Source organism: Mustela putorius, unplaced genomic scaffold (assembly GCF_011764305.1).
Source record: "Mustela putorius furo isolate JIRA1106 unplaced genomic scaffold, ASM1176430v1.1 tig00003896_pilon_pilon_pilon, whole genome shotgun sequence".
Lineage (NCBI taxonomy): Eukaryota > Metazoa > Chordata > Mammalia > Carnivora > Mustelidae > Mustela > Mustela putorius.
This window is the reverse complement of record NW_025422045.1, coordinates 14049179-14068204: the sequence shown is the minus strand read 5'-3', so window position 1 is coordinate 14068204 and position 19026 is coordinate 14049179. Positions and strand designations below refer to the sequence as shown.

The window sequence follows — 19026 nt, the reverse complement described above, 5'->3', positions numbered from 1 at the left end:
CTACTAAAATTCCCAGTAAGTTTTCGCACATGATGCTAAAGAGACACCTATGAAGTTGGCCTTTTGGGACCAAAACAATGACTTCAAGCTTTTATCTTAGATTCGCCCCTTGTAACTTCTTCAGTTTTATCATCCATTATTATCATCCATTTAGCTTATTTATCACCCATTCTCTGAGTAGTCCTCGGAGTTTTATATTCTTTATAAAATTAATGAGTCACCAATGATATTCAAGCCAATGATCAAGAGCTCAACAAGACCGTGGTACCTGAGTGGCTCAGTCAGTTAAGTGTCCCACTTGGTCTTGGCTCAGATCATGATCTCAGGGTCTTGAGATCAAGTCCCAAGTCAGGCTCCACACTCAGTGGGGTCTGTTGGAAGATTCTCTCCCCTATTCCTCCCCCTACCGTCTCCCTCTCAAATAGATAAATAAATCTTAGGAGGAAAAAAAACTACTACAAAACATCACTATAATCTAAAGGAACTGAATACCTAGCTCCCTCTGGTCTTGCAGCCCAGTAACACTATTAGAATATTACTGTCCTCTTGTACCATGGTGAGGGCCACCCCTAGGGGTGACAGAAGGATGAAATGGTAGGAACCTATTTCCCAGTGACTTTGTGGGGTTACCATTCCTGCCTTGGGCTGCCTGTTGTCAGAATTCTTTTAACTGGGAGAGAAATGAACTATTTTATGTGAAGAAAAAAAAAGGTGGTGTGGGGTGGCAGGGGAGAGTACAGATTGAAGTGATCCTAAAACCAAAATCCAAGCTTGGAGAGAATAAAGCCAAACTACAGTATTATTTTTCTCCAAACAAATTTAATTCTGTTCTAGCCCCAAAGAAGGGGAAGAACCTAAAGTTTAAAAATAAAAATAAAAATTGAAAAAAAAAAAAAACAAGCCATTAAAAAATTAAGCCCCCTCCCTCAGCAATAAATACTGAAATGATATATACACATGAGGCTTAGGAGGGAGGCAAGAACAAGAACCTTGGGAACACCATCCCATGGCAAGATCCCACACTTCTACCAACTCCATGCTCTTTGCCTAAAACACAGAAGAGCAATGAAAGAGGCTGCAGGGATTACACCAAGGAGTGTGTGGCCTCAGGGAGAGCTTGAACAGGATAAAAGGAGGAAAAGAAGAGACACATAGTGTCTCACAGGGCAGAGGAAAGGAAAAGTCATCATCTCAAACATCCCCCGCGGCCTGGCTGAGTCACGGGGTGTAGGTGGTCCAGTTGCTAAGTGCCTGTGAGCTTCTCCTCTCAACCCGACTCCTTAGCATGCAAGTCAGGTAAGGTCATTCACACTGGGGCCGAGATGCCACTGTGGCAGCAGCCTGACTGCTGGAACCCTGAGGCTTCCCATTCACCACCAGCAGGAGGGGTGTCTCCACACGAACACTGGAAAAGGAATAGTCCTAGAAAAGACAAACACACAGAGGCTCGTTACAGATCCTAAGATGGAAGCAACTTCAGCACAGGAATACACCAGTGGGGCTTTCTCCCCATTCCTTCCCCCTCAGGACATACACCCTTACCTCTATCTCACATTAAAGAAACAAAGCTGAGCTACCATAGGGGGGTCTTTTTCCCCAAGTTTTCAATCTTCAGAAGGAAGATCTGGGGAAAGTAACACGCCAGTAACACCACTACAAGAATGGAACAATTCTCTGAAAAAAGACAGGTTCCGGCAAACAGCCTAGCAAAAGGGCACCACCACCAGCTCTCACAGAATCTGCCCTTCCTGTTGTTTCCTGACAAAACCAGATACACAGAGGGACACTGGGCAGGCTCAGTCAGTGGAGCATGAGACTCTTGATCTCTGAGCTGTGAGTTCGAGCCCATGCTGGATGTAGAGCTTACTTAAAAATAAAATCTTGGGGGCATCAGAGTGGCTCAGTCATTAAGCATCTGCCTTCAGTCAGGTCATGATCCCAGGGTCCCGGAATCAAGCCCCACATCAGGCTCCCTGCTCGGTGGGGAGTCTGCTTCTCCTTCTCCCTTTCCCCCTGTTGTGTTCCCTCTCTCACTGTGTATCTCTCTGTCAAATAAATAAAATCTTTTAAAAATATAAATAAAATAAAAGAATCTTAAAAACAAAAACCCAGATACACAGAGCCACCAGTAAAAATTCTGAGAAACTCTAAGTTCAAGTGTTTGTAAGGCCCGAAATTAATCTGCCAAATATAAATTCGAGTTAACTCTCCTTTTGCATCAGCAGGAAGAAACAGAATGTGTAGTTTAGACATTCTTCTAATAACAGAAAAGAGAGCTCCCTTTACCAGTTCAAATGTATTTTAAGTTATAAAACATGTTAAAAAAAGATCTTTATCCAAAAAATACTTTCCCACCAGGAGTGTGAAGGCAGCCCTTTTAAGTCAAAGTAATGAGGTGAATTAAATCAAATTTTTTTAACATCCTAACAGGAATATGGGCAATAACCAAAAAAAGAAAAAAAAAAGCTGATTTATAAAAGGAATATAGTCAATAAACATCTGATAAAATGTCCAACCTCACCAATCATCAAGAAACCAAAGCAAAACAATACTGATGCTGTATTTTTCATGTAAAAGCAGCATATAATGTTTCAAAGGTTTCTCCCCAGAGCTGAGAAAACTACAAAGAAACACTCACTCACATCTACTGTTCGTAAGAACTGGTACGACATTCCAAAAATTAACTTGGCAATATGTAGCAAAAGTCCTAGAATTCTGCATACCCTTTAGAGCCAGAATTCAACCTTAAAATTCATTTAAGTAAATAATCCTGAATACAGACAGATACAAATTTTTTCACTACAGTACCTTTATGACAGGGAGAAATTAGAAATAATCTATATCTGGGGGCAGTGTATTTTTTCTGTAAATGGCCAAGTAACAGTTTAGGCTTTTCGGGCTCTACAGTCTCTGTCACAGAACTATTCAACTCGAACACTGCAAAAAGCAGCCACAGACCATCATGAACAAATGAGCATGGCTAGGTTCCAAAAAAATTAATTTGTGGACTCTGAAATATGGGTTTTCTGAATTTTCAGGTATCACCAATTATTGTTCTTCTTCCAATTGCTTTTATTTGAAAATACAGACACTATTCTTGTCTCACAGACCATATGAAACAGGCAGGGAGCCAGATTTGGTCAATAGGCCCCCAGCTGTCAACCCCTAATCTAAATGTGAAAAATGGTTAAACAGCAACTCATGTAAGATTTCTGTGATGATGAAATGAGCCAGTACAGGCAAAAAAGCTCTTAACCCAGCATCTAGCAGTCAGTTAAGTTTTCAGTAAATGTTAACTATCATCATCGTCCTTATCACCACCTCTGCGTGTCCATTTAAAACAATGTTGTAGAATATGTAAAAACACAGGGAATGTTCACAAACATTACATATACTATTCCGCTCTTTTTAAAAATAACATATGAATGTGCATGTACAGATTTATGAAAAAAAAGACGAGGTGTACAGATGAAACCACAAACAGTAATAACATCTGAGTGATAATATTTTGGTCCAGTTTTTAAAAAATTTTTGTTGAGATAACTGGCATCTAACATTGTGCAAGTTTAAGGTTTAAACACGTTTATTTAATGAATTTATATCATGGAATCTGATGACCACCACGGTGCTAGCTAACACCTCTATCGTGTCATTGCTTTTTTTGTCATGGGAACAATTAAGATCTAGTCTCTTGGCAGCTCGGAAGTATATAATACCATGTTGTTGTCTGTAATCACTGTGCTATGCATTAGGTCTCCAGGACACATTTATCTACTGCAAGTCTGACCCTTAAACAATATCTCCCTAATATGCCCACTCCCACAGCCCCTGGCAACTACAATTGTAGTCTCTGTTCTCCTAATTTCAGCTTTATTACTTTCCACAGAGAAGTGATATCATACAGTATTTGTCTTTCTCTGTCCAGTCCTTTTTTAAAATTCTTTTTGTTTACCAGTAGTTTCCCTTTTTAGTAAAAAAAAAAAAAAAATTACATGTATGCATACGTATACACACATATATATACATATATATGCATTATTTTACATATTTGTTAAAGCAAATAAACTCGGCTCCACTTTCAGAGCCTATGAGCTGGGAACAAATCCTGGCCATCACTCACTTTTCCTTTGTGCTGAATTTGGTGAAGCCGGAGGTTGGGCTCGGGAATGGCTACAGAGTCCCCAATGAGCACTCCCCAACTCTGTACCATGTTATACACCATCACTGCATAGCAAGGTCCATCTGAATCTACCAGGCCAAATGTACTGCCAGGTTAAGATGGGTTAAGGGAGGGGTGGGGAGGAAAGTGGGCAGGAAAGAAGAGCAAAAACAGTGGTTTTAAAATACCAACAAAATAAACAAATGCTTTCTCAGTTACTTAGAACACTTATGACAGGTAACCATCATCCACAACGCACATCTGAGTCCTCATTTTTCATACATATATAATATCTTTGATAAAGATTACGCACAAGACTCATCAGTCACTTTGCCACACACTTGAGATGTATGCACGCTGGGACCATTCAAAAAATACTAATAATGAACCAGCTCAAAATGTGGCAGCTGCAACTTTATTCATGGTCTATCAATTTAACCATCATAACCTTCCAATTCTCTAAGCATCACCACCAATGTCACTGAATCCCACAAACTTTCAGTGATTACAGATCATGTGTCAAGCTTTGTGCTTAGTGAGAAGACACTGATCCAGCTGTGAGTAAGCTTACAGTCTAGCAGGAGTGAGACACTTAAACCGTCACTTACAAGACAAGTGTGAGAGGTGCTAGAACAGTTTCTCCCTCATGCTGAGTTCAGTGAGGCCAAAAGTGGGACCATGGGAACCCAGAGGAGAAAGCAGGGGAGGTTTCCTTGAGAAGGAGAGCCTCAAATGGAATGTAAAGGATGAAAAATTATCTGGGTTACAAAAAGAAAACTAATCCTCAGTAGGAACAGAAAACCTCTGGGGGAATGGGAATAGGGATTACCTGGGAAGGAACACAAGAGAACTTTCTGAGGTGCTGGTAAGTAATGCGCTCTATCTTGACAGGTGTTTGGGGTACATAGATGTATGTTAGTCAAAATTTAGCAAATGTACACTAAGACTTGTATATTTCATTCTACATAAATTTTACATAAAAAGAAGAAAACTAAATACTGAACTCTAGTTAATGATTACATGCTTAAGTATTTAGGGGAAAGTATGTTGATCTTTGCAATTTACTCTGCAATGCTCCAAAAATAAGATGGATTAATAGATTAATAAGGGGACATAGAGATACATGAGGAACCAAGTAAGGTATTAGTGGTAAAATATGGGTGGTTGGGTATGCAGATTTTTTTTTTAAGATTTATTTTTTAAGATTTATTTATTTGTCAAAGAGAGAGAGAGAGAGCACAAGCAGACAACGGCAGAGAGAGAAGCAGACTCCCCATTGAGAAAGGAGCCCGATGTCAGACTCGATCCCAGGACCCTGGGATCATGACCTGAGCTGAAGGCAGCCACTTAACCAACTGAGCCACTGAGGCATCCCTGTTCACTGCAAAATTCTTTTAATTTTGCTGTGTTTGAAAAGTTTAAAATAAAATGTTGGGGGGGGGAATGTGAGTTGTATCAAGAAGCAGCCAAAAAGGGGCACCTGGGTGGCTCAGTGGGTTAAAGCCTCTGCCTTCAGCTCAGGTCATGATCCCAGGGTCCTGGGATCGAGCCCCGCATCGGGCTCTCTGCTCAGCAGAGAGCCTGCTTCCCCCTCTCTCTCTGCCTGCCTCTCCACGTACTTGTGATCTCTGCCTGTCAAATAAATAAATAAAATCTTTAAAAAAAAAAAAAAAAAAAAATAAGAAGAAGCAGCCAAAGGGGGCGCCTGGGTGGCTCAGTGGGTTAGGCCTCTGCTTTCGGCTCAGGTCATGATCTCAGGGTCCTGGGTTCGAGCCCCACATAGGGCTCTCTGCTTGGCGGGGAACCTGCTTCCTCCTCTCTCTGCCTGCTTCTCTGCTTACTTGTGATCTCTCTGTCAAATAAATAAAATTAAAAAAAAAAAAAAAGAAGAAGAAGCAGCCAAAGGATTATCCAGACAGACATGAGCTGTGTGTAAAGGTATGGAGGCATGAAAACAGCCGTTCTGGAACTACAAAACTATGCCAAGACAGGAACAAGAGGCACACAAGCAGGAAAGTGAAAAAAGAGAATGGAAAGAGGCAGGCACAGAGCAGATTATGAAGGACTTTGCATGCTAAGCTAACCTAAGAGTTCAAACTTTATCCTGAAAGTAAGCACAGGAGTAAGAAGGGATTTTATACAGGAAATGGCATCTAACATTGTGTTGCTTCTCTACACTGTGAAAATATTTCTCCGCACTGTGGAGCACTGGACAAAAAAACAAGGAGTCCAAAGACCTGTCTGGAGAAGCAATAAGGGGCTACATTGTGTCCACAGAGAGAGGGAGGTAGGGGAATGTATTGGACTTGATGAGTGCCATAATGCATGAGAATGGAGAATTCCAGAACAACTTCCAGAAGTCTTAATTAAGTGACTGAGCAGAAGTGCACCACTGATTGACAAGGAAGTCAGGGTGGAGAAACGGTTTAGAGAGAAAGAGAAAGCAAGCAATTTTGGACATAGTGAGTTATACATTTCTGTTGGGAGCCCAGAGGCAGCTGGATATAGGAATTCAAAACTTAGAAATGAGGCTTGGACTGGTGATACACCTGTGAGCATTATGGGGGCAGCCACAGCCTTGGATTTATACGACATCACCAAAGGAGAGGACCTCTAAAGATGGGAAAGAACTGGGGCTCATGCCACCACTTGGTACACCCAAATTCATAACCCAACACTGCAAGCAAGCCCAGCACTCTACTAGTGAATCCAATCAAAGCCTCAGAACCCTCTACACAGTATGCTAGGCAGCCACAGCTAAGCGATAGAAGCTGGCACCTATTTGCCATCCTGGTAAAGGGAGAAAAGAGGAAAGGACAAAAACAGCATCTTTCTGGACTTAATATTTGGAAGTTAAGAAAAAGAGAAACCGAGGAGTGATAAAATATTTCCTCAAGACCCCCTAAAATCCACATTTGTCCATCTCTCCTTCTCATTCCTCTCAGTTTTCAGGTCTGCTCTAGTTAACTAAACTTTTCTCTACTACTTTCTTGCTCTTCAACTCGTGCATCTCTAGAGAATGCCATGGAGAAAGTTCAGGCATGTAACAGGAAGTATTTGGATTTGGATGAAGCAGAAAAGATATGAAAAGGAAGAGTGAGAAGGAAGTCAAAATGTTGTAAAGCCACGCAGTGGAAGCCACTGGACCAAACACTGGTGATGCTAGACAAAATAAATTCAGTAGAAAACCAAAAAAGGAAACCATTCAACAAGGGATCAGAAAATAAGGGTAATGACATGGACTAAACTGGAATTTTTCAAGAGCTAAAAATTTTTAAGTGAAGGACACCTGGGTGGCTCAGTCAGTTAAGCCTCTGCCTTCAGCTCAGGTCATGATCACAGGGTCCCAGGATGGAATCATGCATTGGGCTTCCTGCTCAGCGAGGAGCCTGCTTCTCCCTCTCCCTGTGCTTGCTGCTCCCCCTGCCTATGCTCTCTCTCTCTCTCTGACAAATGAATAAAATCTTTTAAAAAAATAAATATCTAAGTGCCTAGATGGCTCAGTCAGTACAATGTGTGACTCATGACCTCGGGGTTGTGGGTTCAAGCCCTGCACTAAGAGTGTACAGAATACTTAAAAATAAAATCTTTTTTTTTTAAACTATTTTTTTTTTAATTTATTTATTTGACAGACAGAGATCACAAATAGGCAAGATCACAAGAAAGGAAGAGAAGCAGGCTTCCTGCTGAGCAGAGAGCCTGATGCGGGGCTCCATCCCAGGATCCTGTGATCATGACCTGAGCCGAAGGCAGAGGCTTTAACCCACTGAGCCACCCAGGCGCCCCAAAAATAAAATCTTTCAATGAGTCACTGAACACTGTATCAAAAACTAACAGTGTAGGGGCCCCTGGGTGGCTCAGTGGTTTAAGCCTCTGCCTTTGGCTCAGGTCATGATCTCAGGGTCCTGGGATCGAGCCCCACATCGGGCTCTCTGCTCAGCGGGGAGCCTGCTTCCCCCTCTCTCTCTGCCTGCCTCTCTGCCCACTTGTGATCTCTGTCTGTCTGTCAAATAAATAAATAAAATCTTTAAAATAAAAAAAAAACTAACAGTGTATTATGTTTGCTAATTGAACATAATAAAAATAAATAAAAATAAAATCTTTAAAAAATACATATTTTCTGAGAGAATGTTCTTAACTCATTCTCTCTGCTAGACTGTAAGCACCTTCACTTGGATCCTTTACATTTCACTCCCTACCACACATATATCAGATGCTCAAAAAATATTTGTTGAAGAACATCTAAGACTATCTCCCCATCAGGCCTTAAATTCTAACCTAAAGCTAACCTTCCAGAACTGCCTAGGCATACCTAAGTCCCAACAGAACTGAAAACTCTCCCTCTTCCAACTTCTGGGATCATGAAAACACAAAGAGGCAGGAGAATTTCTAAGTTTTCAATACTAAAAACAGTATTCAAATTTTAGCTATGGATGCAGGACTCCAGAGCACCAAGATCTGGGGGGGGGGGGGGGGGTACAGGTGATGACAAAATCTAGGGAGAGATCTGTGAAACATCTCCTAGATAATACCTGCTCATAGGACAGTCAGAGAGCGAAGCAGAACGCACTAACCTGTGACCACCAACAACTTCCTCACTGTCAGAAAAGGGCCAGGAAGTAAGACCCATTAGTTCAAAAGAATGAAAAAGAGGAAAGGCAAGAGAAACTCACAAGGGGACTTTCTCCTCTGTGGTGAGGCTGAACACCACCTTTCCTAGGACCACGGCACCACTGTTCACCCCAGGCTGTAGGGCACTCAGTGGCTTAAGCTCCAGGGTCAATTTCTGCCCAGAGGCTGATTGGTAGCGCCCATCGCCACAAGGGCCTAGATGGGCTGGGCGCAAGCTTCCCAGCATGCTCTGCAACTTTTTGGTCTTCACCTTTCCCTGCAAAAAAAAAAAAAAAAAGGAAAAAGATAAAAAGCTATAAACTAGTTACTGTGAGAGTCTATCCTACCCACTTCTGTAGACAGAGTCACTACAAATGAAGCTTATTTTATTCTTATTGTATTGACCCCCAGGAGAAGAAAAGCAGGATCCAGACTTTTGACACCTTTACCTTGCTCTCAAGGAGGCTGGTTAATCTATTCAGGAATTCCAGAAGTTGCTGCTCTCGTCGCCGGGGCTCTGGCCAGGCAGGGTCCAGTGCTGCAGCCCGAGAGAAGCCCTCCAGGGCCTCCCCATAATTCTCTTCATATTTATGTAACTGCACAAAAAGTAAATGAAAACCTCCCAATTACATGTGTATCTAACACAAACTATGCCAGGGGGAGTAACAGCACAATGTGCTAGGAACCTACAGAAATAAATTGTTTTCTTTCTAGTGGTTTCCCTGATCTATGAGAAACAGCCTAAAAAAAGAATAATGCTTTACATCCTTCCTCCTGGCTCAGGGGATCACAAATCCTGAAGATGGAATCGTTTCAAAGATGCTAACTTCCAAATTCAAAGCTAGTTACGCTGCATACAGTGGGTCATTCTATTTTTGTATTTATAACGAACATTTCAGAAGAGTCTCCTAAACTGTTCCTCCATCCTCTGTGTACCCTCCTGCCTCCTCGGCCCCCTCCTCTTTCCTGCCATAGACTCGACCAGATCCTAAAGTCAAACTGGGCCAACCCTCTCTTGAAATAATGTGGCTTTTCTCTCATAGTTTGTACTCAGTCCTGTCCCTATGAATACTCAGTTATTATCCCAGGCAAAGACTTAGATGTCACCTAGGTGACTTGCAGATGACCACCACCCCACAGGTCTTACCGTTGCCCTGTTCAGATGAAGATCAGGATTGCTGCAAGCTGTCCTGTCAACCTTCTCCTGTAGCAGGAGAAAAGGACGATCAGTGGATCCTGTCTCATTCTTACGGATGGCCATGCCCAACATAGCCTAGTCCTCTCCCCCTGCAAAAATTTGAGTTTCTTCCTTGTCAAAATGTTACCTATACCCACACTGTTATGCAGTAACTGGCTGAGTGGTATATTACATAGTCTCTGACACCTTAAGGAGGTAAGGGTTTGGGGGTGCGTATGAAACTTTGAATATAATTTATCCATGCAATAGTACAAAAATAAACGTATAAATGCATTTTGATTAAAAAAAAATTTTTTTTAATGTTGATATAATGGTATAAATGAGAAAAGCCTAGAAAAGAAATGTCATCAATTAAATGCATTTCCTGTGCCCATTAACCCCGCTCCAGATACAGGTAGAAGCATGGTTCTACATTCAAGCCCCCTTCAAAATCCACTAAAAATCAAATTCTGATTCTCTAATTTAAATAGATGACCAGAAAAAACACATGAAAGTGCAGAGAGATGTGAAGAAACTGCTATGTCCATGGCCACGTTCAGCTTATTTTTCTGATTATGTTCATTGCCTAGCACATTATAAAAGTAAAAACAACATGGATTAAAACTGTTTAAATGGAGACACCTGGGTGGCACAGTCGGTTAAGCTGCTGCCTTTGGCTCAGGTCTTGATCCCAGAGTCCTGGGATTGAGTCCCGCATCGGGCACCTTGCTCGGCAGGGAGCCTGCTTCTCTTTCTGCCTCTGCCTGCAGCTCTGCCTGCTTGTGCACTGACTCTCTCTCTTTCTGACAAATAAATAAATAAAATATTTTAAAAAAAAAAAAAAACTGTTTAAATGGTTGGTTCAAACATGCTTAAAAATACAGGTTGGGTAAAGAAATCAAGAGTTAAAAGCAACAATTTAGTGGAAGTCAAATATAAAATTTTTAAAGAATACACCGTTACTATTTTTGAAAATGTAAACATCCACCAAAGTAAGAAATTAGACTAAAATATAACTCCTCTGCCTTCAAGTTCCCTGATGGAAAAAACGTCAGTCCCTCAACTACAAACATGAACAGAAGGTAGCTATATTCTCTATTCTGTCACACAGAACAAATAAGTAATACTAAGTTAAAAGGCAATTATTTAGGTCAAGACAAGCAAGAAAGCAAAAAATGAGAGATGAATATGAGACCCAAATAAAAACTGCTTAGAAGGCCAATGTGAACCTTCTTATAAGGAGTAATCAAGAGCTCAAGCCTGAAGGAATCCCCCATGTAAGCAACTGTTGATAGAAAAACAGCCTGAAAGGCCTAAGCAGAACATGAGCTCCACTGGATTGATCCTGAGGAAATGATGCAGAGTAAGCTAGATGCTGTTTCCTATTTTAAAGCTTTCATTTTTAAGTAATCTCTACACCCCACATGGGGCTTAAACTCACAACCTTGAGATCAAGAGTCTCATGCTCTACCAGCTGAGCCAGCCAAGTGTCTCTACTGTTTTTGATTTTAGCCTATGGGAAACCCAGAGTCATAGTGTCTCGTGGTTAATTGCAAGATAACACTTCATTTATACTTAAGTATTAGAGCTTTCATTTTTCTTTAAACACATATACAAATATTAATAAACATTATTTTTAATATAGACTTTTTTCCCCACCACAAAAGATGAACACATTGGGATGGGTTCTGGGATTTGGTCATAAGTGCCCGCAGGAAATCCAGGTAGTTCAAAGAGCTATCTAGCACTGAGGCACCCTTTAAGTAGCTGCTAATACCCCAGTTATAAGAAGAAATAAGTCACCCCTGCAGACACAGCTTTGCAAAACCATGCACAGTTGATGCCACTGATTACCATCCATGTTGCTTGCTAAAGAGCCACACAGAAATCTGAATGACACTCTTGCTTCTGTTGTGACCATAAATACTTACTGCTTGGGCATAGGCACTGAGGGCTTGCTGGGAGATCTTAGGGTTCTGGCCAGTATTGAAGTAAAGAGAAAGATATGCATTCCCCAGAATATCTGAAAGAGAAACAAACGGATTCTGGTTCCTCGTGTAAGGGGCTTGGAAGTCACCACTCCACCCTGGTGGACTGAAAAACCCACAACTCTTCTTGGATCCATAAGACAGGGAAGAACACAGGGCAAACTACTGCCCCTAAAACTGGAGACAGACAGGCAAACATAGGTCCTGTGGCTCACCAGGGCAGAAACTCACAAGGCGCAGGAACCAGTGCTGAGGTAGGAACACCTCAACTGTAACTGACGAAGAGCTGAGGGTTCAATGTGACCAAGTCAGGGAGTCAGAAACTCCCGGGGTCCCAGGCATAAGGAGGTCCCCACAATATTGTGAGATTTACCTCCAAAAGCTCAACCAGATTCGTACAGCAAGTATCCAAGAAAAATCCCCTTCTTTCCCCTACTTCCAGCAGGGGAAATGGGAGAAAGAACTGTTACGAAATATGCTACAGCACCCCTGTTCTTCACGAGGCCTGCTCTCAGAAGAAACTAGCTAACTAGAGCCTAACTAACCTAAGGAAGGAAAATTTCCATCTGGCTGTAGCCATCCATATGGGGGAGGGGAGGCACCCAGCCGCAGCCCACTCAAGCCACCCTGCCCCACCTAAGTAGGGGAAAAACCCTGAGAAACACAGTGGTGAGTCACCTCAGAGCCCAGGTTCAGGATATGACCTATTTTGGTTACCCTGAAAAGACTCTCTGAAAGGTCCCCCATCTGACAGACCCCAGTGATAACACCATATTTAGTATACTCCAAATTCCACTGGGATAAAGAGGTGAACACAGAGCCAAAGCAGAAACCTGAGCAGACTGCACAAAAGCCCTGCCTTGCTTATGTGGAAACATAAGGGTCCTCTCTTGGACGAAAAGATCCAAGAGTTCCTAGAACCGTGGTTCATCAAAATACCTATCAGGCTTCTTCAAAACAAAGATGCCCAGGCTTGACATGAAAAATCAGACCCAATAGGCGGGCTCCAGAAGATTCTGGCATGTGTGGCCATGTTGAGAACCACTGCTCTAGAAACTTGTGGGACTGTGGGAGATCTTTCAAGAGCACTCACACCAGGAGCGGCCATCGTGGACATCCATCTGCACAGCCAACTTAGCCTGTCGGACACTGTCCATGACATGACGAGAATGTTCATCTCCAGTGTCAGTCCGCAGCTGGCGAAGCACCATGGACAGGTTTTGAAGAGAGACCTTGTTCTTGCACTACAAACAGAGAAGACACATACACAACCTTCCTGATTCTAATCCCCTTTCCAGATCTTTTCTTAATCTTCGAAATCTAATTTCTCATCTTGATTCTTAGCACTGTCTACAAGGATCAACTTGGCTGTTAATTTTTCTTCACTTCTCATCTACCCCTGAAACGGATCCCATCATCTTCTTCCTTTCTCAGTCTCTATCCCTGTTTTCCTCAGCCACGTCTGCTCCCCGACTCTTCCTCCCCTCTGATTCCATTCTCCTAGTTCTAGTACAGTCCTATTCTGGTATTCACATCCTAGGGACATTCACAGAACCAAAAGAATGTCGGCCTTCCCATCTGTGTTTCCCCAGATGGCTCACATGGGTCAGGGCTCCTGAGAAGCAGGTGTGGGCAGCCGCAATATCGCCTTTCTTCCAGTACACCTCTCCCAGCTGGTTCCAGGCTTCCACCAGCTTGGGCTCCAGCTTCACAGCCTTTGACAGAAGCTCCTCAGCCTTAGGACTGTAGTCTGGAGTCACATTCAGTGCCTTCCCAGTCAGCATCAGAACCTGTGCCTTGCCCTGGACAGAACCTAGGAGGAAGGGGAAAAGAGGAAATTGGAAAAACCCAGGCAGTCTTAGAGAAGACCAGAGCACTTTTCTCAAGAAATAACCTCAGATCAGCCCCAGGAATGAAATAGTTGAAGAAAATCTTTATGAACAAACCACTTATTGAAAGCCTATCAAGGCAGAGTAGTATGTTAGGTAATGGGGAAACAAAGAAAGTATTATCCCTACCTTGGAAAGGTTTACAATCTAGTGGAGAGGACAAAGCATATTCATGGAAGATTAAAACAACAATGAAAAGAGGCATACGCCAATAAATGGGCTTTACCAAGTGAAAAGGAGGGGCACCTGGGTGACAGTTAAGCATCCGACTCTTGATTTCAGCTCATGTCATGATCTCAGCATCATGAGATGAAGCCCCACATCAGGCTCCATGCTCAGCAGAGAGTCTGCTTGGGATTCTCTCTCTCCCGCTGCCCCTCCCTCACTGACTCCCCACCCCAAACAACATGCTTGCTCACTCTCAATCCCTCAAATAAATAAATCTTTAAAAAGGTTTTAAAAAGAAGTGAAAAGGAGAAAAGACAAGATCCTCCAGTTAAGAAAATGATGTACACAAAGACAGAGAGGCAGAAACCCATGTGGCATGTTCAAGGGAGAATAGATAGTCCAACCTGAAAGACACAAAAAGTTCCTCTGTTAAGTAAATAGTCAGAGATAAGGGTAGAAGAGAAAAAAAAAAAAAAAAAAAAAAAAAAATGGTCAATGAGATCTGAATACCAAATTAAGGTGTTTAGACTTCAAGCAGTCAATAGTAGGAATCTTTGAATATACTTGAACCAGGAGGCAGGAAAAAAGGTAAGATTAAATACAGGAAGTAATATTTAGAAAGATAATTTTATGATCATTACATATACTAATTTGAAAGTAAAAGAAATTAGAGGCAGAAAGGTCAGTTAAGAGATTAAGGGCTCCTGGGTAGCACAGACAGTTGAGTGTCCATCCAGCTCTGGGTTTCAGCTCAGGTCATGATCTTGGAGTCTTGAGATCGACCCCTGAGTAAGGCTCACTCAGCCAACAGGGAGTCTCCTCCCCCTCCCCCTTGCCCATCCCCCAACTAACACACACACTCTCTCTCTCTTTCTCTCTCTCTCTCTCACACACACACACACACACACACACACCCTCTCTCTTTCCCCCCTTCTCAAATAAGTAAATAAATCTTTAAAAAAAAAAAAAGTAGTTTAAGGAACAGTTATGTTCTTTTATTTCATGGCATCTGCTATAATCAAACTTCAGAAAACATACTTTAAAGGACTAAAAGGTAGCCATCCTACAGAGGGGCCCTCAGAAGAAATACTCTGTTGTACCATCCTGTAGCAACCACAAATGGGATACAAAAGGGTTTACAGAGGGAGAGCAAAACTCTACCGCATTTCGGTGAAGGGCAGGGGGTTGCGCACTCCTTGCCATTCATACCCACTACTTCCTCCATCTGCTGCAGGGTCTTCTCCATCTCCTCCCGCACATCCTGTTGCTTCCTTCCAGCATCCTCAACACCATGGGTCTCGAAATAGCACTCTCGAAACGAATACAGCTGATCCACCAGTTCCTGGGAAGCATAAGAATGGTACCATTAAGAGGAAAGAATGCCAGACATGGAAATTGGAAACTGGCTAGCCATACCAGCTCTGTTCTAGAAATACAGATCTGCTCTCTCATTGAGGAATAATGACACAAGAGGCAAGCAGACAGGTCTCCCAAAATGCCACAGATCATGAAGAAAAGTAGCCAGGTCCCAGACCACTCTCGTGCGGTCCCCTGCCCGTCTCAGCACCATGATGATTGTTTTCTCTCCTTCAGCCCTAGCAAGGCTTCCAGCATGACTAAGCACTTCATGTACCACAGTCAAGAGGAGGGAAACACTTTGCAACTTGAGATAAAACAGAGTTAATAAGGTAATAAGGTTATTGGTCCCCAGAGCATAGAACTTCGAAATGCACCCTTAAAACTGGACTTCCTAACAAAAACAATCCTATCCCTGATTTTTCTTGTACTAGTTCCTGACCTTTGCAATGATGATGACCAACACAAGAGAACCATTGCTTTCCACAACAAACAGATCAATTTAAGTTTGAGGATCTTGGTATTTTTACAGGATTTTGTTTCTTTAAATATTTGTGGTTTTTGTTGTTTTTTGTTTTGTTTTTGTCAAGTCACCTTCTGGCTCTCTTGCATTTGACCCAAGTAAATGTTCCCTTTCCTACTTTTTTTTAAAGATTTTATTTATTTGTTTCAGAAAGAGAGAGAGCATGAGAGGAGAGAAGCAGACTCCCTGCTGATCAGGGAGTCTGACATGGGACTTGATCCTGGGACTCCAGGATCATGACCTGAGCTGAAGGCAGTTGCTTAACGAACTGAGCCACCCAGGCACCTCCCTCATTTCCTATTTTAAATGCCTCTGTCTCTGAGTCTTCCTGTGACAACAAAGCCTTTCCACTATCTATTCTTTACTGAAACTGACCAGCAGCAGAAATACGTAACACAGTTCTCTCACATCTTAACTACCTCTACATCATATCCTAAACCCATCTACCTGTCTCCTTCTCACTAGGACTATCCAGGACTAAATCAGCACCATTACTTGCCTGGACTGCTACAATAGCTTCTAACCTGGTCATCTTGTTTCTACTCTCTCCCATTCTCCTCATTGTAGTCAGGACGACCTTACAAAAATGTACATCACGTTTCCGTAGTGTAGTGGTTATCACGTTCGCCTCACACAAAAATATACATCACATCACAAACTGTTTTCCACTATAGAGAGAATAAAATCTAACTCCTAATCACAGCCTAGAAGACTGTACGATCTGACCTCACACTACTATTCACCCTGCCACAAACTTCCTCTCCCTTCACTCTCACATGCTCTCCCTTCTACAAGAATCAAGCCACACTGGCTTTCACTCAGTTCCTCAGATCCAGCAAACTCAATCCCACCCTGGGGGTTCATACCTGCTATTCCCTCTGCCTGGACACTCTTTCCCTAGATCTTTGCACACCTCATTCCTCATTATCATTTAGACCTCAGTTCACTATAAACTTCTTAGAGAGGCTCTCCCTGACTACCCAAACTAAAGTAACCACCTCCTCTTCTGCCCACTGTTAATCATACTTATTTCTCTTCACAGTCCCTATCAGCTGAAATTAGATGGCCTATACAGTAACAGTCTGTTGTTGTCTCCACCCCTAGAATGTAAGCTCCATGAAGGGAGGGTCCTAATCTCCCATCCCCCACGTTCAGAGCTATACCTGAGTGCCACAGAAGGGCTTAGGACGTGACAGGCTCTCATTAAAAAAAGTTGATGGAATGGCTTAACGAATCATCCCTGTCTCTAACACTCATGTGCTACACTTAATTTAAAACCCTGCCCACAGCAAAGAAAATGGACAGTACCCTCTGTAGTAGCAATTTTTCTCAAATATTCTTTGTGTTATTTTCAGGACTCAGCCTGCAGATTCTGATTTTAGAAGTTTTAGCAGAACCCAAACACCTTTTAACAAGCACCGCAGATGACTGTAATGAAAATGGCCTGTAAAACACACTTTGAGAAATAACCTTTTATGACATTCCTTCTGTCCTAAAATGACAAGGAAATACCACCATTCCCATGGATAGCAGTATCACTATCCTTTTCCTCTCCTCTACTCCATTCCCCCATTCCATTCCTGCACCACTCCTGTCCACCCACCCCAAGATACCCCAAGGTACTTGCTCAATCCATCTACCACAAATGAGCCCAGGAAAAGAGAGTTCTCAGCAAAACTTGTAACACAATTCCTTTTGCCCTGCAATCAGCATGGCTGTAAATTAGGAATTTTTGTGAGGGTTTCATTGTCTGCTTCTAGTCCTGAAAACGAATGTGCAAAATGAATATTTGGCTTTGTTGTTTTATTTTGTTTTGCTGGAGTGAACATTTTTAATAACTTCTTGTCTCATGGAAAAATTAATATATGTAAGTTGCTAAAATTCATGCAAGTACACATAAAAAAAATACAAAGTAAGAAGTTCCTCATTATCTCCCAAACAATCTCAGGGATAACCACTGTTTAGTATACATATACTAACATATATACACAATGCTTCCAATATGAAGCCAGGATTGATTTCGGCCAGTCACATTAGGAATTCCCCAGTCACCCTAGGGAACGAAATTAAATTAATCTCAGTCAAGTGGAAGTAAAATAAAGTTCACACTCTAAAAGGTGTTATTATCTTAGTCTCCTCAAAAAAACAAACAAATCTCACCAATGTTTAAACTTTTGTATTACAAGCCTTTAAGCAGGTTATAAACCTGCCACAGGTCTAATGTTTATTCCAGAGGGAGGCATCTGGCCAGCTCTGTCTGAATGAAGGGCATGCAACCCTTGATCTCCAGGTGGTGAGTTTGAGCCAAATGCTGGGTATGGAGATTATTTCAATAAATAAAACTTTTCAAAAAATAAAAATAAAAAATAAATTCTAGGCTGTCTTAGAACACAAAGAACTCAGTTTCTGAGGTTTAAGGAAAATCTTGGGTCACTGAAAGAAGGTAAAGAGCAAACAAGCAGTTAGTGGCTACCTACCAAGTACAAAAGACTAGTCCTAGTCACAAGGGCAACTGGGTGGAATGTGGACCCCTGGGCATCAGATGCCAAACTGGGATTCCAAGTGTGCAAAAGAATCAAAACTGTGGAGTCCTGAGGGGACTGACCAGGATACTACTAGTGCAAGCTCTTACTCTGCTTGTTGCCCATTTCAAAGCAGGTAAGCAGCGAAGAAATGGCCTTTGTGGGAATCACAACACATAATAGCCCCTGCAGATCTACCACACACATGTGTAGACTACTTGTGACGGGTGAACGGAGGGAGAAGAAAAACCTCCCTAAGAACGTGCAAGAATAAAGTTAGGAGCAACAAATCCTCTTCCACGCGGGACTGGAACTGAATGTAGTCAGGGCGGCAGCAGGAGGTCCTACCACAACGCAGCGCTCCTCCCCCGGCCCGGGAGGCTCCCCTCTCCCACCGCCGCGGCACCCTCAGGAGTTGTTATAGTAACCGCACTGACACATGCAGCGTCCTGCGTGCGCCACGGAATTCGCCGGTAGTACATAAACTGGGCTCCCCGCTTCTTCCCGAGTAACAAAGGCACATACAGATTTTAATCTATGGTCCCACCTGCAATTTCTGCAAGACCGGCTTGACTTCCTCGTCTTCATCAGCCATCATTTCCCAGCCACTCTCCGCTTCTCCGCCCCCAACTT

At 42.5% G+C, this 19026-nt stretch overlaps 1 protein-coding gene across 3 annotated transcripts; it reads right to left on the bottom strand.

Moving 5' to 3' along the window:
• Nucleotides 1-799: 799 nt before the first annotated feature.
• TTC5 (tetratricopeptide repeat domain 5) lies at nucleotides 800-19018 on the bottom strand. 3 transcript variants are annotated; one of them, XM_004781468.3, is made up of 10 exons: nucleotides 18941-19018; nucleotides 15154-15334; nucleotides 13537-13748; nucleotides 13029-13179; nucleotides 11879-11970; nucleotides 9918-9974; nucleotides 9220-9366; nucleotides 8833-9047; nucleotides 4121-4265; nucleotides 800-1422 (listed from the first exon to the last, which is right to left on the bottom strand). In XM_004781468.3, exons 1-10 carry the CDS (start codon nucleotides 18989-18991, stop codon nucleotides 1303-1305), a joined length of 1371 nt encoding a protein of 456 aa, XP_004781525.2. In that variant the 5' UTR covers nucleotides 18992-19018; the 3' UTR covers nucleotides 800-1302. The 3 variants fall into 3 exon arrangements, with proteins under 3 accessions (XP_004781525.2, XP_004781526.2, XP_004781527.2); XM_004781469.3 differs by having other exon boundaries at nucleotides 15202-15334; XM_004781470.3 differs by lacking the exon at nucleotides 4121-4265.
• Nucleotides 19019-19026: the final 8 nt, after the last annotated feature.

Excerpts from the sequence above, each read along its gene's own strand:
- TTC5 (XM_004781468.3), bottom strand. The coding sequence starts at position 18,991 with ATGATGGCTGATGAAGACGAGGAAGTCAAGCCGGTCTTGCAGAAATTG. Across the intron at positions 11,971-13,028 it reads CCACGATGGCCGCTCCTGGT|ATATTCTGGGGAATGCATAT; the intron begins GTGAGTGCTCTT and ends TTTCTCTTTCAG. Across the intron at positions 1,423-4,120 it reads AAATTCAGCACAAAGGAAAA|GACTATTCCTTTTCCAGTGT; the intron begins GTGAGTGATGGC and ends TGTCTTTTCTAG.